The sequence below is a fragment of the Chinchilla lanigera genome, unplaced genomic scaffold, assembly GCF_000276665.1.
Source record: "Chinchilla lanigera isolate Chin_1 unplaced genomic scaffold, ChiLan1.0 scaffold00037, whole genome shotgun sequence".
Taxonomy (NCBI): domain Eukaryota; kingdom Metazoa; phylum Chordata; class Mammalia; order Rodentia; family Chinchillidae; genus Chinchilla; species Chinchilla lanigera.
This window is the reverse complement of record NW_004955438.1, coordinates 4,786,362-4,811,269: the sequence shown is the minus strand read 5'-3', so window position 1 is coordinate 4,811,269 and position 24,908 is coordinate 4,786,362. Positions and strand designations below refer to the sequence as shown.

Below are 24,908 nucleotides of genomic sequence, written 5' to 3'. Positions count from 1 at the left end.
TACATGTTTGAGATCAGCATGGGCTACAAAGTGAGCTCAAGGCCAGCCTGAACTGCATAGGGAGACCCTGTCCGCCTCCGACTCCAAAAAAAAAACAGAACAAAACCCCAAAACTCAAATGGTTAAGTGTTCTAATGTAGAAAATGTTAAAAACATGAAATCAGTGTAGATATCATTCATGTGATTATGAAATAGCCTCATGTTTCTTTGCTTGCATGTGTGCTTATTTTTTTTTTCTCTTAGCCACAGCACCACAAGTTATTGTTCCTGATTCTAAGCTGATACAACATATGAATGCCTCAAACATGGTAAGACATAGGACATAACACTTAGATTGCCTTCATTTATTCTAATACAAATTGTTGGTTTGCCTGGGTATATGGATATTAACAATTGAAGATTATTGAAGACTTGGACGAAATAGCTCCACCACTCCCCAATTTAAATTTCCTAAATATTGTCCTTAGCAGCAGTTCTAAAGTTTAACTTGGTACTTAGACATTAAGGTTGACTAAATGGTGCAGTTTTCTGTTAAAAAAAACCAAAAGAATGGTGCTTTGTGGTAGATGGTCCATCTGCTGTTTTTGAAAAAGAAGCTAAAGGAGACCAACCAAACTTATGCCACAGTTCCTCCCATATATTATGAACCTCATAAATCCAAACCTTGGCAGAATTGCAAATTTCTACATGATAGTAGAAATTGCAGTTTTTAAGTTCACAAATATCAGGAGCCTTTATTTGTATTTCCAGCTCTTCTGCATAAAGTTGTGGAATTCCAGGCTGCACAAGAACCTTTATGCAGAAAAATTGCATTTAATTCTAAGTTCTCAAAAATTTTTTTAACCCTCAGCCTTTAAAATTTTAAATGATTTAGGACATTTAATAGAAATTTGTTTCAGGAATAATAAAAATTAAAATGGAAGCAACAACACAAATTTACAGGCAGAAGCTTTAATTGAGAAGGAAAAGAAAATAGAGAAAAGACTTCCTCTTGAGAGGAATAGCTGAAAGTAACACAGGTCTGCCTGAGAAGATCAGACTGGGCTATTAACAGAAAAATGAGACTAGCTTTTATGGCTTTGCTGGGGCAGGCTAGGAGGTGGTAACTTCCACTTGGGTCCTTGTACAGCCTCGTGTTGTAGGAGATTTCCTCAGCAGCTGTTCTTACTGTTGGCGATATCTTGGGGTTCTCCCTGATGTTACAGTGCACTTAGTCCGTAGGCTATACCAGCAAGACATGAGACACAGTAGGGCCTGCAGGGCTACGTGTATGCCACCCAGAACCGTGGTGGAATCCTGCTTTGGACCTGTGGGATCTGATCTCGGGACAGTGAGGTTGAGTTGACTGAGTTGTAGTAAGAGTAGGGAATAAGGGAAGGGCAAATTCCGTGCATTGTTAGCAAAAGCGGATAGGGAAAGTGGTATCTTCACCTTTAGTGGGTAATAGGTCGTGGATTAAGGTCTGAGAATCACTATCATATCCCCTGAGAGTACCTGTCCCAATTCACTCACAGGTTCAAACTACAGTTTATGTTACTAAGGTAAGACTGTTTCCTATAGAAAAACTCAAAAGTCACTATAAACCAGATTTTGGTACTACGACCTAGAGTAGTCCCTCCTAATGTTGAAAATTTTAAATGTGTTGTGGGAGAGAAGTAAAAATTTATACTATGTTTAAATTTAAGAGACTTGGATAAAATCAGTATTTCATTTCTTACTAATTAGGTCTGTGGTTCTAAAGGGTATGTGGCGCTGGGTGTGGTGGTGCACGCCATTAACCCCAGTACTCAGGAGGCTGAGGCAGGAGGATTGCTACTAGTTAAAGGCCAGCTTAAACTGCACAGTGAGACCCTGTTTCAAAAACAACCAACCAACCAACCAACAAATAAATAAATGGCATGTGTCTTTAAACAAATCAATGTCAGAAAATAGATTAGCGTTTACATATATTTTAGCATTCTATGTATTTTTAGTCAGTGCTTCCTCTGTGAATTTTACGTATTCTGAAATTAATCAGTAAAGGCACTTTACCAAGAAAAGTATTTGGATTTTTGTTGGATTTTTGTCAGTTTATGTTATTATTCCCAATTTATAGATATTCAGTAAAAATACTTCTGACTTTCCTAATGGCTTATTGAAAAATTAAGTAATTTCATGAAAATGTAAGATAATGGGAGTATAATATTTAGCAGAAGGCTATTTGGGAGAGTGAGAGCAAACCACTTGCAGGTTCTTGTTTTGAAACGATCTATCAAATGCATTATGTTTGAGCATAACACATTTGTATTTCATAAAATATAAGAAGAAAATTTATGTATGCTATACAGACACTACCATGTTAGTTTATTTTTAGAGATCTGTTATCTTTAAAGTATGAATTATAGGCATTTAATATTTGTAAATAATATTTTTCACAAGTAAGTGATTGTTTAATATGTTAAACATACTAAATTCAGATTACCTTCTTCTGCTTATATAGATATATTTTGAATTGTGTGGTTGGTTATCTAACTTATAGATGGATGAACCTGTTGGAATTTGAGACTCAAGATACAGAAATTACTTAAGCTGATCAAGTGGCAACAACAAATTTGTTTTCTGTAGTTTTTTTGAGACAAGGTCTTGCTATGTAGTCCAGGCTGGTCTTGAACTTGCTGTAATTTATGCTGGCCTCCAATTTATGGCAATCCTCCTGCCTCAGCTTCCTGAGTGCTGGGATTATAGGCATGTACCACCATGCCTGACCAGATTTGTTTCCTTGAAAGCTGTATTTAGATAATAGTTGTATCATTAACCCAGTTTAATACAGTTTTCTAAGTTGTGTTGACTTCTCTGACATTAGTATCTCCAAAATGTGTATATATTTATTTGTCTAAGTTTATCCAATTATGAATGCTTCTAAAATGTACAGATTAAATTTACTGTACAGAGCGTTGGTACTTTTAAGAAGAAAGAAGGGGGAGGGAGAAAAAGACATAGTTAATGGTGAGATAAATGAAATATGTAAAGTACAGAATAAAGAAATAGTGATGTAATTCTTCTAAGGGAAGGTAAGAGGAAAAATGAAGTTTTCAGAAACAGTCAAGAATTTATTTTTGGATTTAAAGAAATTTAGAATATAGTCCCAAATACCCTGAGTATGTGTGTATTGTGTGTATGTGTGTGTATGAAATGTAATTGTTCAGCTGCGTTTTAAGATACAGAAATTTAAAAATTAATGACTTTTCTAAGTATTTTAAGGTTTTTTAAATTTATTAATATAGATTGAGCATCTCTAATTTGAAAGTGTGAAATCCAGCCAGGTGTCATGGCACATACCTGTAATCTAGCACTCTGGGAGGTTCGATAGGAGAATCACAAGTTCAAGCCCAGTTTGGCAGTATAGCTCAGTAGTGGAGGTCTTGGGTTCAATCGCCAATACCGCAAGGTGGGGAAAAAAAAGACAAGAAAGTATGAAATCCAGAGTGTTCCAGAATTAGAGCACTGAAATGATGCAAGTGGAAAATTCTATACTTGACTTTATATAAGAATTGCAACTAAAGCTCAGGTCTCACTGAGAATGTATAAAATTAGCTTCAGGCTATATGTGTAAAGGTGTATATGAAACATAAGTTAATTCCATGGGTCCTATCCCCACGGACATGGACATATGAACATAAAAATGCAGAACACTTCTGGTTCTAAGGACATATGAACATAAAAATGCAGAATATGTCCCCCAAGGACATACGAACATAAAAATGCAGAACACTTCTGGTTCTAAGCATTTTGGGTAAAGAATGCTCAGTGTGTATAGATTTCACCTAGACTATGATGCCAATATATTCCTTTTTTCCTTTTGGATAATACAGCATCTTAGAAGGGTAGGATTGCCAGCTGTACTCTTCAGATACAGTGTTTTCAATGGAGATCTGTTGATTCTAGTAGAAATTTTAAAAATTAAGAAACGAAGATACAACACTTATAATTTTGCCTAAAGTGTATTCATGAAAGAAATTGAGTTTAAGGATGCAAAGAAGGGAAAAGGAAGCAATAATGGTAGTTATGTATTGTCTCTTGTTAGTGTGGGTGTGTCTAAGGATATACAGTTTAGAGTGAGCATATGAAGGCCTTAAAATTGAAGAGGGAGATTAAAAATATTATGTTTGCGATTTCCTTAGAGTATGTGTTTTAGGGGGAAAAATGCAAATAAATAATTATATTGCTTCTTAAAATACAGTAATCAGGTTATTTAGGCTAGATTGTCATATATTATTTAATAACATGAGATTTAGACTTACTGTTAGAACTTTTCATTTTAGTATGTGCTAAACAAAAAATTTCATATGCCAAGTAAAACGTTAGAGGTACACTGAGATACTTTTATGTACATGTGTGATTTTTATATTTTTCCTTTGTTTTTATATTTTCAGAGTGCTGCTGCCACAGCTGCTACCTTGGCACTACCTGCAGGTGTGACTCCTGTTCAACAGATATTAACAAATTCGGGTAAATAGAAATAAGGAGTGAAACCATTTCAGAAAATTGCATCCAAACTTCTTTGATTTATATTTCTTTTACCATTTGCCTTAGGTTATTAAAGTAACTTCGAGGGCTATCCTACATGGTGCCATAATTATTCTTGAGAAGATGAAAATTGTTTTTGAGAAGTACCCTGTAATCTATTCTCATTGTTTTATTTTTTTGTTATTTGGTTAATTTCTAAATTCATAAAGAACAAATTAGGGACTCTTCTTGCTACATATTTTATTAGCATAATTTATTTACTAGTTAATTCAAAATTCTGGGTAATTTAGAACACCCTATTTGTGAGATATCTGGTTCTTTGTATATAAACTGGTCATACAGTTAATATTATGTGGCACTGATGATTAGTTCAGCAAACTTCTATTACATTTTGCAGTTTTGAAGCTAATGAACTACACATTTGTTTTTAAAGTCTCTATAATCTGTTCTGGGGTTTTTGTTTGTTTTCTTTGAGACAGAATCTTGCTATGTAGTCCAGGCTGGCCTGGAACTCAGGGTGATCTTCCCTCCTTAGCCTCCTAGAGGCTGAAATTACAGGTGTGTGCTCCTACACCCAGCCTATAATCTGTTGTTAAATCCTTATTGCAGGAGAATAATACTGTGTATATGGAAAAATAAAACATAAGCAAAGCATTTGAACATGCAGGGAAGGTAGGGAAGATAATGATTATAATTACATGTATAAGTGATGGCCCTCAATAAGATTTTTTAGACTTCTGCCTTAATAATTTGTGAGTTCTTTGGTGGTTTGACATTCTATATTATTTTGAGATGGTTACTGCTATAATGGTAACTTAGAATATATGCTTCTTTTTGCTTTAGGCCAGCTTCTTCAGGTGGTCAGAGCAGCCAATGGTGCCCAGTATATCTTTCAGCCTCAGCAGTCAGTGGTTCTACAACAACAGGTTATACCACAAATGCAGCCTGCGGGTGTACAAGCTCCTGTTATACAACAGGTAAAAGAACTTTAGTTGTGAACCCCATAGGATTCATTTTTCATCTTCTGTATGGGCTACTTAGGTGATTCATCCCTTTTTCTCCATTGTTTTATATATACAAATTTTTAGACTCTCCTCTAGTATATTCCAGACCCTGTTGTTTTAAATTTCCTCTATGTGTCTTGCAGTTTAATTTGTGGTCAGCCTGTTTAATTCAAACTGAATTACTGTTGTCTAGTTATTCCTTGTCATTGTCCTGCATTTGCTTCTCTGTCAGGACCACGCCTCTGCGTTCAGCCTGCTAACCTAGTCATTTCTCTTTCATTCAACAAGTAGTTACTGGGTCTCAGGTCTTCCCAAAGGGTGGGAAGGCAGGCATGACTGGTTTGATGATGCTTACGTATTTTCTGGAAGAGGAAAGGGGAGTTTTCCCTTGATCTCCCATAACCAAGGTATCAGTAGTACTGCCATTTCTTTTTAGTAGTTTTTCTTTTTTTTTCTTTGAAATTTTGCCTGTTTGCAGTCTTTCTTATATTTGAAACTAGTTTTCACAATCTAGTTTTTTAGTTTATGCTCTCGTGATTTATTATTAAAAATACTGTATTATCCTCTTAAGAAATTTCTCTGCTGTTAGGCTTCTGTCCTCCTAACCTGACTGGGTTTACAAGCTGGTTTACAGTCTTCATAGAGATGTTAAAACTTTTTAATGACTTTTTAATGACTTTACATTGCCTGCTGGAAAAAGTCCAAACTTTTCAACATGGCTTACAATATTTAAAAAGGAAAAAGATGGGGGTCTTGTTTCTTGAACTCTCCAAGTTTATCTCTAGCCATGCCCCCAGTTACTGCTTTAGCTGCAGTTTAAAGTTTACAGATACTTGTACTGTACTTATATACCAAGTGTTATACTATTGTACAGCAAGAACAAAGATGAAAGAGATGTGGTTGTTTCTTACAGAACCTAGGTACTTTGAAAAAAATCACACAAACACATAATTTTAATGTAATAGTAGTATGATGGTAGAGCCAAGATTAGAAAACAGGACTGTTGATTCAACCTAATTGCAACTTTCCAAAACTCGTGCTGTTGCCACTTCTGGGTTTCACTTGACATTACTCTTTTATTCAGTAAACTGCCTTTGGCCTTTTGTCTAGCACCTCCTTCCATTCCCTCCAGATAAACCCAACAGAAAAGCATGACTAATTTCCTTAAAGCACAAATAGAAATTAAAGTATTACTTACTAGGAAGATAATGTTGATGATCCTTGTCCTCCAAGCTCAAATTGGTGCCCTCTTCTATATTTTCAAAACAGCCTGTCTTGCAGGTTGTTTCCTTTCTCTGAAATGTATAGGATCAGGGGAGTTTGAGATTTTGGAGATTTTTAGATCTTGCAATATTTGTGTAGGTTATCAGTTGAGCATCTTTAAACTGAGTATCTAAAATGGTATGAAATAAAAACTTTTCAATTAGAGATTCTAATACCTATTATCTATTATAGTATCTTTTTTTTTTTTTTAAGATGTTTTTGTTTTATTTGTCTTGCATAGTCAGTCTGTAGTTTTCTTTCTTTCTTTTGGGTACGAGGAATCTAACTCAGGATCTTGCACTTGCCAGGCAGGCGCTTATGCTGCTGAGCTATATCTCCAGCCCTAGTCTGTAATTTTCTTAAAGGCAATACCTTGAACCTAATGACAGTAACAGACACTCAATGCTTTAAATTTTTAGTAACTATAAATGTGTTAGTTTTAATCCATATAGTTAATATTTGTTGATGTATTCAGGTTGTAGTTTAGTTTAGAATCTTAGAATGCAGAACTTGGGAGGTTGCCGGGCATAGTGGTACACTCTTGTAATTCAGCACTCAGGAGCCTGAGGTGTGAGGATCGATGTGAGTTTGGGGCCAGCCTGGGCTATGTAAGTGAGTTTAAAGCCAGCCTATACTACATATTAAGGCCTTGCCGCAAAAGAAAACAAAAGGGAAGGGGCTGGAAGGAACTTTTTTTTTAAAAAGTAGAGTAGGAAAATTTATTGGAGAAAAGAAATAGGAAATAGGATAGCTCCTGAAAGAGAAGAGAGATCCCAAATGGGTTGCCAGGAAGAAACTTTAGAAGTGTTACTGTTAGTTTTTGGCTATGGTTGGATGATAGAATAATCTAGAGTTTTAAGTAAGATTAATAGTTTTTATCTCACATCAATTAAATCAGAATATTAAATTATGGAGCCTATGTTCTAGTACTTTCTAAGCTATTAGCCAGTTCTAATTTGCTGCCAATGTTGAGAACCATTGATCCTAGACTAGCAGTGAAATGACAAGCTTAGAGAGATTGGATGACTCACTTCTGCTTTGCCTGTATCTGATCTTACACAAAATCCGATCCAAATCTTCAAATTTTCATTCCACTTTTCTTCCTGTTGAGGCAGTAGAGTTTAATTAGCATAAGCAAAGCTCTGGACTACGAAGTTTAGGTTCATATTCTTTCCTCTTAGTGACAGGCTTTGCAAGTAACCTTTGTATATCTCAAGCAAATAAGCTAATGACTTGTATAACTCTTGACCTATACAAGAATGTCTGACACATACACAGTAAGTGCTGAATGAAACAATTAGCTTTAGATAATCTTTTTCTGTGAGAGATTTAATGATAAAATGGGAATTTAGTGGGTCAGAACACTAAACATTGCTTTGCACTTTAGTTGTTTAAACTGTGTATGAGATAACAGCTACTTCTTATGATTCTTTAACATTTGGGCCAGTTTTGTATTTGATTCTCTAACCAGTTCCTCATATGTAATTTCTTTTGCCTTAGGTTTTAGCCCCTCTTCCTGGAGGAATTTCACCACAGACAGGCGTCATCATCCAGCCTCAGCAAATCTTATTTACAGGAAATAAGACTCAAGTTATACCTACCACAGTGGCAACACCTACGCCAGCACAGGCACAGATAACTGCAGCTGGTCAGCAGCAACCACAGGCACAGCCCACCCAGCAGCAGGCCCCTTTGGTCTTACAAGTTGATGGAACTGGAGATACATCATCTGAGGAAGATGAAGATGAAGAAGAAGACTATGATGATGATGAAGAAGAAGAAAAAGAGAAAGACGGAGCTGAAGATGGGCAGGTGGAAGAAGTAAGTTTCTAGAAAATACTTGAAAAGAGAATTACTCAGTCGCTTACTGTTTTATTTGGTTCTGAGGTGATGATTACTTTTTTTTTTAGGCTATAAGGTGCTACGCCAAATAAAATTTTAAAATATAAAACTAGATTGCCCTAACTTTAGTGTTTAGATTTTTCTGGCTATATTTATATTCATAAAACAATTGTTTCATGTACCTGGTAATGTATATATGCCAAATTAAATTTTATTAGTAAAGTTAATGGAGATTGGAAGTAATTCTGATTCTCAGGCTCCTAGATTTGAATGTGATTTAAACATAAGATATTGGTAGAACAGATAGATGTGGTTATTTACTTTAGTAATTAAACAACCATGGAAACATTTTGAGGGAGAAGAAACTCAGGAAAAACTAAAGGCAATAGTTTTACTCAAAACGTTTTGGGCCTGGCTCCATATTCCATACTAGTTTAGTTTTCATTGTTAATTGCTTTCCTTAGCATGATACAATCTTTTGATCTTGTCATAAAGTTCTTCTAAAGTAAGTATTTTTTAAAAAGTTTATTGTTAAATATTGAATAGATACAGATGGGCAATAGGGTTGTTTCTAACTCTTTACTCTTGGAAACAGTTTCATGGATATTAAATCTTTTGTATTGTCAGAGCCACATTAAATAAAGAGAACTGCCTTGTGCCACATATAAAATCCATAATGCAGTAACTATATATAAGCAACAAAACTTCCCATTTATTTATTTATTTATTTGGCAGTATAAGTGAATTTTTATTGGAAAGGGAAGTTGTCAACTTAAACAGCAGCAAATGAAGTGAATAAGGAAACTTCTGTTGTCACAGAGAGGTGTGACCTCCATCAGACTGGATTCAGGAGGCTTTTCAAGTTGTGATCCCCAGCCCAGAGACACCAAGTGCTTTCCCATTCAGTCTAATACTTCTAGATTCCTACCGAAAAGGAGCACAGCAGGAGGATGGGAAAGTTGCTCACTGAAAGGAAATTCCAAAGAAGAGAAAGGGAGGGAATGTCGAAATTAAGGTTATGTAGAACACTTCAAATTGTAATTAATTACATTGTCATCATATCTCCACAGTAATACAAAACACAGTCACTGCAGAATTACTTAACTACCAGATATATTTTTAGTCTTCTATGTAAGTGTTGGAAGCTGCTTATGTTTATATGAAATGAAGCTGTTAATACTTTCCTATAGCAGTAACTGCACATCAGGAGGGCCATTTTAAATAGGGCAACAGGAACATAAAACAAGAGGGATATTTGACTTTGTTTTCATAAAACTACTGCATCATTGTCTGGTTTGATGGAAATGATTGCAATCTTAGTTCTCAAGGCACTGTTCAGAAACATTTGATCTAATTTTACTTGTCATATGCTTCATCTTTGAAAATAGACTTTTGCAAATGTATTTGCTGCCTAAAAAGCAATGGCATGCATAGAGTGTGATTGTGAAGTGAGGAGTGTTTTTCTGTAGTCTAATAGGTCTTAATGAAAGTCTAGTAAAAAGACATGATCATATTTTTCTCAGAGTTCAACTCTGAGATTGGAACTCTCTCCATTCCATTTGAAATTTTGCAGGGAATATATTTATGTCCACTGAAACTGAGAGACTTTTTCAGACTTGAAACCTGCTGACAAAATGAATCAAAACACAGAGCAAGGTTGCAGTACTCAAAACTGTTTAATGTATCAAAATGCATAAAATTATTTGCCATAACTTGAGCTTGTCATATGGTAATATAGTACACATATGTTGATTTTTTACCTTGAAGATGGCTGTCTAGTGCTTTTATTTTTTATTTTTTTAATAGTACTTTTAAATGAGTGATGAAATCTACCAAAAGTGCTAAATCCTATGAGCCATTGTTCATCCTCAAGTTCTGGCATAAATTTTTCTTTTTTTTTTTTTTTTTTTTTGGTTTTTCTCCGGTACCGGGAACCGAACTCACGACCTTGCACTTGCCAGGCAGGCGTAAATTTTTCTTTTGATTCTATAAATGACTTGATTTCATTATGCAGTCTTTTCATCATGTTACTCCAGCTTAGCCACTTTTCTTTAGAAAAATAAATGATGGCCCCAAAGTCAAGGTCCATATTGAAGAATTGGTATTGATTCCATCCCCTGGCTTAGGAAACTCACAGCTGTGACAATTTGAATGACATCCACTTTAAAAATAGTTGCACGTACATTTGTTTTGGTGTATGATGTAGTGATAGCACATCAGCTCTGGAGTTGCATGTGCCAATTCATTTATGTCCAATTTTTGCCGACCATCAGCAGGGAACTGACAGTAGCTATAACAGGTATGTTGATAAAGGTTAAAGAAAATTGCTTTAATCTAATTTTTACTGCTTCCTGCAAGCCAAGAGACTTTAGTTTTGTCTTTTAATGGCACCAAAAAAGCCATTTCTTTGGTGACATTATTTTTGTTATCAGTACCTTTCATAAAAGTGGCAAGTTGAATTATATCTCAAGTATCATTACTTTCATCTGTTGTCAAAGCATAAAATATGAAATTTGTAGCTTTACTCCCCAAATCTCTTGATTTATTGTCCTGTTTCTTCAGTTCACCTGGCTAGGGTCTGGTGAGACAAAGTGATTTGAGAAAAATCTGTGTTTTTATCAGGACAGCGTATAGCTACACATTTTGTTTTTTGAGACAGGGTCTCACGCTCTAGTTTAGACTGGCCTTGAGCTCACTGTGTAGTCCAGACTCGCTCGAGTTTGTGGCTGCCCTCCTGATTCGGCCTCTTGAGTGCTGGGATTACAGGCAGGCGCAGTCATACTCAGCATGTATGTGCGTACTTTCTGAATATTGTTTAATGAACATATGCTCTGTAAACAGTTTTGAGTTTTTTTGCAATTAGATTTGCTGCTTTTATAATCGAATCCATTAAACATTCCTCTGTATAAATTGAATTTGGCAGCATAATTTTGCATGTAATGTCTTTTTAGATTGTAATCTTTGAAAATTGATAAATTTTTCTACAAATTAAGTAGTGTCTTTATTACAACAGAAATATTCATATGTCCATTTTTCATTGAACACTTCCTTTATCTGTTTGAGTTAATTTAAATTTTTATTATTACTTATTTGCGCTATATAGTGATTACATTTATTGTGGGGAAATTATACTTTAAATTATTCATACTTTGGGTTTCTCATGTAAGACACTTGCATGTCTGATTTGTTTCACTTAATATTATTGTCTCATGATGTGTCCATTTTCCTACAAATAACTCAAGTTTGTCCTTCTTTATGGCAGAGTAGTACTCAGTACCCTTTTGGGTATAAATACATTTTCTTTACTAGTTCCTTTACTGATGGACATATAGGCCACTTCCTTGATTTAGCTGTTGTGAGTTGTGTGTTATAAACATAGATATGCATTATCACTATAATATGACATCTTTAACTCTTTCAGAAAAATATGTAGAAGGAAAATAGCTTGGTCAAATGGAAGTTCTAGTTTTAACTTCTTAAGGAAGCTCTGTACTGATTTCCATAGTGGTTACATTCGCACCGACAATGGAGAAAGGCTCGTTTTCCCCTAAAGCCTTACTAGCATTTATTATTTGATTTTTTGATGATAGCCATTGTTTCTGGGATAAAATGGAATCTAAGTGCTGTTCAGATTTGCATCTCAATGGCCATGGATGTTGAACAGTTTTTCTTTTTTTTGAAGCTTTTTTTTTTTTTTTTGTCTTTTTGAGACAGGGTCTCAGTATGCAGTTCAGACTGGCCTTGAGCTCACTTTGTAGCTCAGGCTGGTCTTGAAGTCTTAACAATCCTCCTGCCTCAGCCTCCCAAGTGCTGGGATTACAGGCATGCGCCACCATGCCTGACTCTCAGTTGCTCATCTTTGAGTGGATCTATTATTTTGATTATTGTTTGATTCTTGGAATTGTTCATTTTTTCCTTGACTTCTGTGACTCATTGAGTATTCCAGAGTGTGTTATTTAATGTTTAGGTGTTTATAAAATTTCTGTGGTTTCTTTTGTGATTGATTTCTTGTTTTAATGCATTATGATATGATGGTATACATGGAGTAATTTCAGTTCTTTTGTATTTCCTTAAGCAGGACTTATGGACTAGGATGTGGTCTGTTTTGGAGAAACTTCCTTATGCTGCTGAGAATTCTGTGTAGAATTCTGCTATTCTGTTGTAGTTAGGTAAAACAGTGGATATTTATTAAGTTTGTTCAACAGTGAGGTTCAACTCTGATATTTCTTTGTTTTGATCTGTTTACTTATTTTTGTAGGCACTGAGTTTGTTCACTATCATTGTGTTGTTATTTGCTTGATCTTTTCAAATTCAATAATTTGATCTGTAAATTTCTTTTTGGATTAGATGTACTTCCTGAGTGTGTTGGTCTTTGTTTTCTGATCCAGTTTTTCAGTTTGTATGTTTTAATTGGGAATTCAGGTCATTTACATTGAGAATTACTACTGATTTGTGTTGTTGATTGCTTTATCTTTTCCTTCTTGCTTAACTATTTACCTTGCTTGATACATTCATTCTGTCTGACTTTTTGGCTTTGTTTTCTTTGTTGTTTGTGTCTAGGATATTCTTGGGTATATTCTAGAATGCTGGTTTGGTGTTCATGAATTACTTAGGTGTTTTTTTGTCATGGAATGTCATAACTTCATCAATTTTGAAGTAGTTTTGCAGATTCTGTACATTATACTGAGTTGGAAGTTTTCTTTTAGGACTTAAAACACTTTACTCAAAGCTTTCCTAGCCTTTAGTGTTTTTTGTTGAAAAGTCTGATGTAATCCCTATGGGTTTACTTCTGTAAGTGATGTTTTACTTTTCTATGACAGTTTTTAAAACAGTTTTTTCTGTTCTTGTATTTGACTTCAGAGATTTTGAATATGTTGTATCATGGGTTTTTTTTCATTGTAGTTGTTTGGCATTGTGTAAACCTGGCTAACCTGTATGTTTGGCTCCTTTCCCAGGTTTGAAAAGTTTTCTACTGTCTGTAAACAGATTTTTTATTCCATTTGTGTTCTCTGATTTCTTTCTAATTCCCATTAGCCTTATTTTTTTCAATTAGTATAGTTTTAGCACCTAATAATTACATTTATCATGGGGAGTTGTTGCATATACATAGCACATCTCAATTCTTTTTATTGCCTACCCCTCTCCTTCCTCTGTGCTCCTTCCAACTCTTGGTCCCCTTCCCATTTGCAAAAACTGTGTTTTCATTTTTTCCCTTCAGTTTTTTTCTGTCCTCTTACCTCCCATCGATCCATCTTTTGTCCCCTTCTCATTTGAGAAAGATCTCTCTACTTTGTATTATCTGTCTCTTTATTTTGCTCTTTATTCATACAGTGGTACTGTGATTCACAAATGTTTTTGTTTGCAAGCTCTCCATCAGGTGACAAACACAACTGCAGCCATATTTCCTACATAACCACAAACGTGACCGTCTTTTCAAAATTGTAGAACAAATTAAGTTTGTGAACTGAAATTACATGGGTTTCTCATATAGGAGAAATTGTGCAGTATTTAAATTTGTGTTTTCACTTAATGTATGGTCCCAAGGTATATAAATATATATCTGTAGTAAATAAAAGTTGGTGAGGGTGTGGAGAAAATAGAACCCTTGTGTTTGCCTGGTGGTAATGTAAAATTGTGTGGCTTCTGGGGAAAAGAGTTTGGCCCCAGCATTTCTACCCGAGTATATACATAAGAGAATTGAGAACAAGTATTCAAACAAAAACTTGTACATGAGTGTTTATAGTAGCAGTATTAATGTTAACCAAATGATGAAAAGAACACAAATATCTATCACCTGATGAATGATCAAATATGGTATTCGTATGTTGGAATATTTTTAAGCCATAAAGAATGAAGTAGTGATACCTGCTACCACATGGCTGTGTCTTGAAAACAGAATGAGAGAAACCAAATATAAAAGACCACCTACTGCACTTTGAGGGGGTAAGGCAGGAGTGAGCATAAGTGAAAGCCCAGCATGGGCAACTTAATGACTTGGAGAAACCTTGTATCATAAGTTTTAAAGAGGGCTGGATATGTAGCTCATTGAGAAAGCTCCGCATTTAATCTTGAGTACACCCACCACAAAAAACAAAACAGAAACCCATATTTTATCTGATTCCATTTTTATGAAATGTCTAGAATAGGTTACAGAAAGCAGAGTGGTAATTGCTAAGGATGAGAGGGAATAGAATGACTGTTTAATTGGTAAAGGTGATGAAATGTTCTGGAACTGGGTAGTAGTGATGGCTACATTACAGATGTTCTTGGTGCAACTGAACTGTACACTTTAAATGATAAATCTCACTTCTCATACGTTGGTGATACTGATGTTAAAGTGCGTGTCCCTGGACACTTGTGTGTGAGTAGCCATAGACCCAGTCTTACCATCCTCGCATTGTCCTTTCTACTTCTGTTTTGCCTATCTTCCTTTTCTCCATTTATTAGATATCTGAATTAAATCTTTTATCTCCTGCTGCACCTGAAGTATAATTTGACATAGTTGTTCATTTTATGCTCTAGTTGGATGTATTTGGACCCTTTGTTCTTTTTAGTACTGAGATTTTTCCAACCCTTAAAAGAGTAGAATCTTAATTTACACTTCATGCCTCCAACCATAATGATGATCATGGTGGACAGTGCTTATTTGTATCCAGAGGCCTGGTTGTTGAAGTCCCAAACCAGGCTGCTAACTAGTCTGTCCTCCCGTCCTCGTTTCACCAGATTTTACTTTAATACTGTTGCTGGTGTGTATTACCTCATTAAACCTTCCATATTTAAACTTTCAATTACATTTAATTTCTTACTGAAATCTGATTAACATTAGAAAATAATCATTAGATAACAGCTGATTAATACTGTACTGCCTCTGTGGTACATAAAAATGTGCATTTGACACTTGGTTCTCGAAGAACATCAAGGTCATTGTCTCTCTTCTTCAAATATTAGAAGGTACTTTTAATAGCAACAAAGGAAATTTATTTATAAATTTTTTTCTTACTCATAGGAGCCCCTCAATAGTGAAGATGATGTGAGTGATGAGGAAGGGCAGGAGCTCTTTGACACGGAAAATGTTGTTGTGTGCCAGTATGATAAGGTAAGGGTGTCAGATCAGCTGTTACTATTTTTGGTGTAATTTCTTTTCTAAACTCTGGTTTCTGCCCCACTGAAACATTTGGGCTACTGATTAATGACTCTTATTCTTTATAAACAATGTGAAAATGTTACTTTATCATCGATTATTTTTAACAGTGAATAAAACTAATTTCATTTTATACTTAAAAAATAATAATTTTTTTCAAATTAGAATATCTCAACTTGTAAACAAAGCTAGCTAGCTATTGATTGATTGATTGATTGATTGATTGTCTTTTTGAGACAAGGTCTCACTATGCAGTTTGGGCTGGCCTTGAGCTCATTTTGTAGCCCAGACTGGTCTCGAACTTGAAACAATCCTCCTGCCTCAGCCTCCTGAGTGCTGAGATTACAGGCGTGTGCCACTACACCTGGCTAACAAAGCTATTTAGAGTTTGTCCTTTAACAGTAAATATTTTAATAACATAATCTTGTTTTTCATTAGCTTAACAATCTCACAGCTAAAAGGATTTAATTAAAATCTCTGACTTATATTTATTACTAAGAAGTGGAGTAGGGCAGTAAACAGGACTACCAAAAATGGAGTTTTACTGAGAATTATTTAAAAATGTTATATAGCTTTGATGTAATCTTGCAATAATAAGGAAATTTTAAACTAAATTCCATAACAATTAACTGTTGATTCTTTATGTTCTTAATTCTTAAACAGGATGCTTTTTCCAAGGATTTTGTTATAGCTATTCATGTTATTACTGAGATTTTCATAATCAAGACATTTAAATTGGAATAAAATTAATTTTCTTCTGTAGTTAGAGATTTCTAATATTTATAATTTAATTTCAATAGAGATCTCTACCAGATGCTGAAACTCCTAACAGAAATAATTGGATTTTTTTTTTGGTAACCATTCATTCAGTTTGTTTAACCAGTAATTATTGAATACCTACAAGTAGTAAACATTATACTGCGTAGTGGAGATATAGTCATGAACATGTAAATTTTGTGTACTGGTGAAATTTCCTTTACAAATAGAAAAACCTTAAATTGGGTTTGCTTTTTTAGAAATGAGTGTGGTAAGTAGCTCTGCTTATTATAAACAGACCAGTAGGGAGAATAGTACAACAGTGGATCTTATTTTCTAATCAAAAGATAATATCCCGGGAGTTAGCTACCAGTGATCTTTATAGAAAAATTGAGGGGTTATTGAGAGTTTCAGTGCATCTGCTTTGTGTGTTATAATTTCTAGTTGAATGACTTTATACCACAAACATTATAACAAATTAATTTCCTGAGATGCACGTACAGAGAAAGAGTAATGAGGTTAAAACAGCGGGCACCAATAAACCTTTTTTGGTGAGGAAGTCTCAAGGGAACTGATTTTAACTAAATTATCCAAAACATAGTTTCGTAATAACAAAATGTAAGATTTAGTAAGCAGAAGAAGATCTTTATCTTAGACTGATTAAAGAATTTAGTTTTGAAGCCTAAACTCTAAAATTTCAATGAGTAAGTTGTTGAGGAGGAAATAGAAGGAACGGCAAGATCTATAATGCCAGTCGAAGCAATCTTAGTTATTAAACGGTAATAATGTGGTAGAGCTCTGAAGTGTAGCTAGATGATGATTGTTCTAACATTTGATGAAAATGACATACAGTGTAGAGGCTTCAGCTTTCTTTATAGCTAATTTTACTTTAATAAGTTCTCACTGAAAAATTTAAGGGGCCTTTCTCTTAGCATTTGGGATATTCCTTCATGAAGGACTTATGCTAGTAAATGAATTACTTTTCAAATTGTACTTTGTACTTTTGTTCAAATAAGAATATTTACCATCTGTTGCCTAAAATGGCTTCAGTTCTGAGTACATGGACTGCGTTTGAGCTATGAAACTGTTTTACATTTGAACAAGTTGCCCTTTGGTAAAATGAAGTCGGTTCCCTTACTTTTCTGGGAATTCCTATTTCCTGGACATTCATCTCTTAATTTGTCTATGTAATTCAGGTTTCATTGACTTGGTTCATGCTGGAAATATATTTATTTATGTATCCATATTTAGGATAATTATACTCTATAGGGAATTTTTTAAAGAGGGAGACAGGTCTTTTCATTTAGCAAATGGTTACTGAGTTCCTGTGATGTCACAAGAGCTTCAGATACACTAGTGAGCAAAATGGAAGTTCCTTGTCTTTGGCAAGCTTACTCCAGTGTAGGTAGACAGATGCTAAAATGATTAATTTATTAATATGCCATAGTACAAGTTGATACTTGCTATAGAAAAATACTAATGAGAAAGGAAAGGGAACAGGTTTTAGTTTAAAATAGAATAGTCCGTTAAGTAGGTCTTTGGAGTAGATAACATTTAATCAAACAGCCCTGTCTTGTGGCAGAGCCTGCTTGTTTTGTGTGAGGAGCAGCGAGGCACCTCAGCTGGGGAGAGGATCAGTTGTAGACCAACACAGGGAGGCAGATAGTGTGGATCTCTATAAGGACATGGGCTCCTATTCTGAATATATGCAGAAGCTATCAGAAGGTCTCAGATGGAGAAATGGTGTGATCTGATCTAAATTTGAAAAGGATTACTTTGCCTTCTTTGTGAAATGTAGAGTGTAGAGAGGAAACAAGGGTAGAAACAAGGAAGAGATAGTGGAGACTCAGATTGTGGTGCTGTTATTAAAGTTGATGAGAGATAGATTTTTTTTTTCTTAAGAGTCAACAAGATTTCCTACCTCTTGGTTGTATTTTAGGGGGGAAAAAAAAGAGAATCAGGACTGAGTCCAGGGTACTTGGATGAGGTACTGGATACAAGGATGGTGTTGCTATCAACTCAGATGGGAAGGGGTTGCATTTGGAGCAGGGTTAGGATAAGGAGTTCAACTTCGGACATATTGTCTGTTAGACATTTAACTCACCCACTGTAAGATAGTAGATTTAATGTCTACTTTGTTGAGATCAGAGCTTTAAGAGACTGCTTAATCTATGAGTCTCTCTCTGCTGTTTGTTGCTTAAACTTGTTTGTGTTCTTATTTTAATAATAAAGTTTGAGTCTAGAGGAAGAACATGAATGGTTTTCATATACATTAAGGGTTTGGTAGTTTTTTACGTTTCAGAAGGCAGAGCTAGAATCATGAGTGGAAGCTAGAGGAGGCATATTCCAGTAGGGGAAAATATACAAAAGACAAAAAAGCTGTGCCCAAAATTAATAACTTAATTTGGAATTGTTTTCCCTCTAATTTTAATCATATTTAGGCAGTGACTGAAAAACCATTGGCCAAGAACAGTCTGTAGAGAGTGTGTGTACTGAGAGCTGAGGTGCAGGATTTTAGGATTGGGATCTCAGAAAATATCTGTACCTGGTGATCATTTCTGCATTATTAAATGAGGAGTTCTATGTTAGGTCATGAGAATACTATATAAAGAGTTGGATTTTGGTTTAAAAAAATTGCTTATAAATGAACCACTTCAATGAACACATATCCCAAGCAGTAATATAATACTTATTACAGATAAATTTACTTCTGAAAACCCATGCAGCGAGAGACTTTTTAGGGAAGAGGTAGTCAAATTAAACTTAGTAAATTGGAAGTACAATATTGTGTAATAGGAAATTTTACAGAATTTTTGTGGTTTTTTAAAATTCTAACTCTTATATTCTAATTTTGTTTTTGTTTATTTAGATACACAGAAGTAAAAATAAGTGGAAATTTCATCTGAAGGATGGCATTATGAATCTTAATGGAAGAGATTATATATTTTCCAAAGCCATTGGAGATGCAGAATGGTGAAGAGTTGCTTCTTTTATAAATAAAAGAAACTTAAAAAAAATTTGAAGTGGATGGTTTGAAACTTGGGACATATACCAACCAAAACTTCACTTCTGCATGTCAGAAAAGTGCAGTAGAAGCAAAGCTACTGGAACAAAGATAGACCTTGACAGCATAGACACTACTTCTAACTGGCAAGCCATGGAACTGTAGTATCGGGGATTGTTGGGGTGGGGGTTGGGTTTTGTGTAGGAAAATCATAATTGTCAATTTTAAATACAGGAACTTGCCACCGGTAATTAGCATGTAAAGCTTTGTCTATATTCCTTCCTCCAACTTGGGCTCCATTAGAAGACACTTGTTGGAATGAACTGAAGAAACTTCCTTTTGATAGATTGAAATGAAACTGTTTATTGTATGTGGTTATATTTGGTAAAAATTACGTGTGAGCTTTTTACAAAAGGGTAAGAATTATGGTGTTGAATTTTAATTCACTTGTAAACAATTTAAAACTCTCATAATAGGTCTTAAAATTTTTTACCTGTTATTTTCCCTTAATAATACATACCTCTTCCCTGCTGTAAAACATCTAGTTAAGAGTTGAAGGAAGTATAATCAGTGATCAGTTCTGAGACAAAAATTTAACCCAGGAATGGATATTTATTTTCATTAGGTTTTCATACTTTAAAGACTTGGGTTTTAGTTAAATGGAATTAAAGTGACAACTTTAATTTACTTATAGAAAAACTGTTTAGTCCTACACTTCAAAATGAAACTCCCAATTGGCTCCTCAGGAATATATTTTTATTTTATAAAGATATCACCTAACTAAAATTGTATGTACTTGAGTATATGAAGGTTTTTCTTGTTGGCCTGAAATGTGTGCTTATATATGCATTTAGTCTTTAAGCTAAATATTCAGATATCATTCTGTACATTGAAGCATAAGGACAGGTGGTGAGGACCTGGATTTTTATTAAACAATTTAGTAATTATAAAAGTTTCTTGTGTTTGCTAGTAAAGAATTTAAAAACCTATTATTTTAATTGAACAAGTTTTTTAAAAGCAACTTTGTAATTTGAGGGGAAAATTGGGGAGGGAGGATGAGGGAGGTGGGCCACTAAGTACATATTTACCTCTCTTTCATTGGGTGGCTCATCTGGGCCATTGATAAAGGTAGACTTGGGCTCCAGTTTGCACAATGAAAAGAAGCATAGAAATTTGAGTGTATATTAAAATAATAGAAATTTTACTATGTATATTAAGAATGCGAAGCCCTGTATTTCTGTAAGGGCTCTGAAGAACAATTCGGCAGTGTTTGCATCAGCTGCCTTGGAGAACTGCAGAAACACTCAACTTGACTTTTGTGTTCTAAGTACTAATTTGATTTCTCATGGTTTCTCTTGACAAAATTCATAGGTGTTTTAAGTTACTTGTGTATTGATGCTTTTTGTCTTCCATTTCTCTCTTATTTGCCTTTATGTGTTTCCAGAAGTAACAGTAAAGTACATTACAAAGGAGAAAACTGTGAGCTATTATAGTATTTTCTTTTAAACACAAATCTTTCTAAAAGGCTAATAAAATTTTTTTTGTCTACTTCCCAACCCTCTTACCAACCTCTTTTTAATTTATGTTCTGAACTTTGGTGCAGATGGTGGTATCTAGCATGCTTGTTAAGTTTTATTTGCCACCACAGGTAATAACAGCTTTTATTTTGACAATATTAATCTTTCAAGGGGAAATTTATTTACCCCACTACACTCAAAGCACACACGATTTTTGTTATGTTTTCTTTATTAGTAAGATTGGGAGAAGAGAAGGGAGGGGGTAAAATCACAGAAGTCTTGTTCAGCTGTCCTTTAGTATGGTTACTAGTAGGTTAATATTTCCTCAGTGAAGAAGTCAACGACTTGAACTACCTATGAAAGTGCAGCAGTGTTGTGTAAGTTTAAACCCTTTGGCTATCTAGTAGTTCTTAATGCTACTGAACCTCGGAATACTGTAGCATGTCTTGGCCCTCTTTGTAGAAAGCATTCGTACTCATAGTAGCATTGTATACTGGCCTGTTACTATAGCTGTATTTTCACACATGAACATCCACTGCTTTCAGAATGACTCACTAGTGTTATTTTGAAGCAGGAAATAACCATTTGTATTTGCACCTGTGTGCTGCATATTAATTATAGCATACTTGCAAATGCTTTTTTTTTAACCTTTAAAAATTCTGAAAGCTGGTCCAAATAACACTGCATATCAAATTGTGTTCTTATATATTACTGCATTGTGCTCCTTTTTAATAAAATAGCATGTTTTATTTTTATTATAGTGGCTTTTGCTGTATGAATGTCACTTGCTTTGAATTCTTAATCATACTTTTAACATTATATTTAAAAAATAATTTTGTTAGGTTACATTAAAATATCATTCCTTTGGAAAGGCAAGGGATTCCTTCAGGATTTTAATATGAAAGTAGTTTGTTCGTCCAAAGGGGGAAAACAGTTCTGACTTAGTATTGAGAAAATAAGCAGTGGTTGCAGAAGAGGGTTTGTTTAGATTTGCACAGATGGTGATGGCACCTTTTACTTTTAAAAAAGTAACATTAATCAGCGCAAGGGAGAATTGACAAAATTACTGACGTGTGGAAGTGTGTGCCTTTCAGTATCCAGACTCTTGCTTGGTGGTCACTTTTAGAATCGGACCACTTGAATGCCTGGGAGCACATTTCATTTCTGTGGAGTGCCACGTGTGGCTAAAACAACTCTTTAATGTGCAATTAGTTTCTAGAGCAAAATGTCTGTTTATGAGGGGGATCTTTATATTGGGCTTTTATATTTTTGAAATATTCACATTATTTTCTGTTAAAATGTCATGTCACATTTACGCTGTTGCCTTTTTAAAAATCAAAGCCACTGATAACTGATTGCATCAAGATTTGAGCAGTGTGTATAGTGATTATAATGTGTTCTTAATAAGCATAATAGACTGCTTTTAGAAAATAAGAACATAAAAATATAATAGCTTTTGTATAAAGACTTTCTTTTGCTATAGTGAATATCAAGGATTTTTTTTCCTGACTTTTAGGGAGGAATAAAAAGAATTGTCTCCCTCTAAGAGTAATTTTTTTTATTATCTCATAGCAATAACGTCACCATTATTATCAGAGGGTAAATACGCCTTGTATGGGAAAGCAGACATGGTTTCCTCTGGGGAATTCCCTTTATAATGTAGTATTTTCTTCCACTTGAGAAAGTTCCTATATTTTCAGATTATTTCACCTTGAACTTTTTTGAGCTTTTGTGCAATGTTTTATTGATCTGTTTTTGTACATTTTCATTTCACTTCATGTGTCTGTCTTCTGCCTATCTGTTTGAATCAGCTATAGCAGATTTTGAATTTGTTGGTTTAAAAAGTAGCTGTTTATGTGTTTCCTCATAAGTTTGTGTTAGTTTTAATCTTCTATTATGCTACAGAAATTATTCTGAAATTTATATTCTTGAAGCCTGCCTTAGTCTATCATTTGTCATTTTCTGTGGTTTAAGGAAGAACGCCTCAAACTTAATATTTTGTGTATTTTAAGGAACAAAAACTTTTTTGCCTTCTCTTTTAAGGGAAGAACTACATTCAGTTAGTAACTGTTCTTTGAGTTAAGTTTCCTTAAATCCAGTACGCATTAGCGCTACGACTTGGGGGGAGGAGCTAATCCTTTTTACTGTTCTGAGCTACTATTGTCAACTGCTGTTGTACATACTGTTATGTGTAAGGACATAAATATATTTATTATGTTTGTAAAATTCATTCTGTACAATTGCAGATCAAGGTTGCTCTTCTGTGATATATGGGATATTATGTTTTAAAGGCCATCTTGAAATACAGTTAGAGAACTTAGTATTTTGATGTACTAAGACCTATTTTAAGTTTAATATTTTACCTTTGCAAAAACTTTAATTAAAGATGTTATTTAAAAAAGTAATGTTGCTTGCTTTGCTTACTAGTCCATGTTATTGTTACATAGATAACAATAAAATTATGAAAGTTTAGAAAGGAAAATGCTTTACCTTGTTAATGAGGATAAGTTTTAACAACAAGGGTATCATTAAATTCTGTACTTTTAAGATATGTTTTGAATGTTAGTTTCAACAAATAAACTTAAAAATTCTTAATAGCTTTTTAAAAAGTTGTATTTTCAAGACACACAGGAATTTAGGTTGGGATAAGCTCACACCACTAAGTGTAAGAATACAAAATTATATTGTATTACATGGATATTTCTACTCCAGAGCATAGATTACGTAGGATAAAATTGTTCAAGAACATTGTTTCTGATTTGTCTAGCTAAATCCTTTTCTCTTAGTTCAGTGTTTGTAAATAATTGATTATTAGGGGAATTGGATTATTGAGGTTTATATTATATATTGCATATATTTTGTGTTATTTTAGAAAGTATTAAATAATTAGGTGTTTTAATTTTATAGTTAATTCAAATGAATCATTAAGAAAGAGCTTGCCTTTTTGTAATTTTTTTATCCTGTTCTAGACTACTTTATCAAGGAAACATGCAAATTTTAACTTTTAAAGTAATCATAATAAAGATATTTTATTTATTGCCAGTAAATCTTGTATTTTGCAGTTTAATTCAAGTTTCTACATTGATTATGATCTTAACTTTTGTGTACTTAATTTCTCTGTCTGAAATGACAAGGATGAGATTTTGAGGATTAGGTGAGATAATACATATAATAGTCCTAGAATGGTGCTTGGTACATAGTGAGCAAGCTTCAGAATTTGCTTAATTTCATAATTATTTGCATAATGTGAAATGACTAGTACAGCTGAAAAAATTTTAAAAGGTCAGAAAACAATGTGCTGTAATTAAGAAGTGCCAAGTGAAAGATTTGGTTGCTGGGGAGGTTGAGCTGGTGAGGCCATGCATCCGGCTACAGTAGACCGGAGAGGGAAAGCATTTTATTTATTCATTTTGAAAGAGGATCTCACTACAGAGTCCAGGCTACTGCTGGAGGTGCATTTGTAGGAAGTGAAACACAATTGTTTCAAAGTCATTAATGTCTCCCTGAATCTGTGCAAGCACAGGTTTCCCTGCCATCTCTACAGCTTCCTCTCCTTTATCGTGAACGTGTATCTGGCTCATGCCTTAGCCTGAAGTGGCATACATGTTCTATAATATTTGGAGTGTGTGTTTATCTCCGATGTACTTAACGTTATTTTCATGTTCTGAAATCCCTGTTTTTGGCATATATATATGCTGGAGTATCCATGTAGAATTTCACCTTTCACAACAAAAGAACCTTGTGAGAGTTCTTGTTCTCAGGGAGGGTATTAAAAATGGAAGAAGACCCAGGTGTAGTGGTGCACACCCGTAATCCCAGTGCACTGGGAGGCTGAGGCAAGAGGATCACAGGTTCCAGCCCAGGCTGGACAATTT

General features: G+C 34.4%; 1 protein-coding gene across 3 annotated transcripts in view; it reads left to right on the top strand.

Annotated features, from left to right (window-relative positions):
• Positions 1–24,080, top strand: part of Gtf2a1 (general transcription factor IIA, 1, 19/37kDa) — a 38,389-nt gene extending 14,309 nt beyond the window's left edge. For 2 of the 3 annotated variants that reach the window (XM_005390236.2, XM_013517226.1), the window contains exons 4-9: positions 244–308; positions 4,413–4,488; positions 5,350–5,483; positions 8,274–8,594; positions 15,622–15,711; positions 19,382–24,080. In XM_005390236.2, the coding sequence (XP_005390293.1) occupies positions 244–308; positions 4,413–4,488; positions 5,350–5,483; positions 8,274–8,594; positions 15,622–15,711; positions 19,382–19,489 (794 nt within the window). In that variant the 3' untranslated portion in view covers positions 19,490–24,080. The remainder of the gene's footprint in view (positions 1–243; positions 309–4,412; positions 4,489–5,349; positions 5,484–8,273; positions 8,595–15,621; positions 15,712–19,381) is intronic. The other variant, XM_005390237.2, reaches the window with a different exon arrangement.
• Positions 24,081–24,908: the final 828 nt, after the last annotated feature.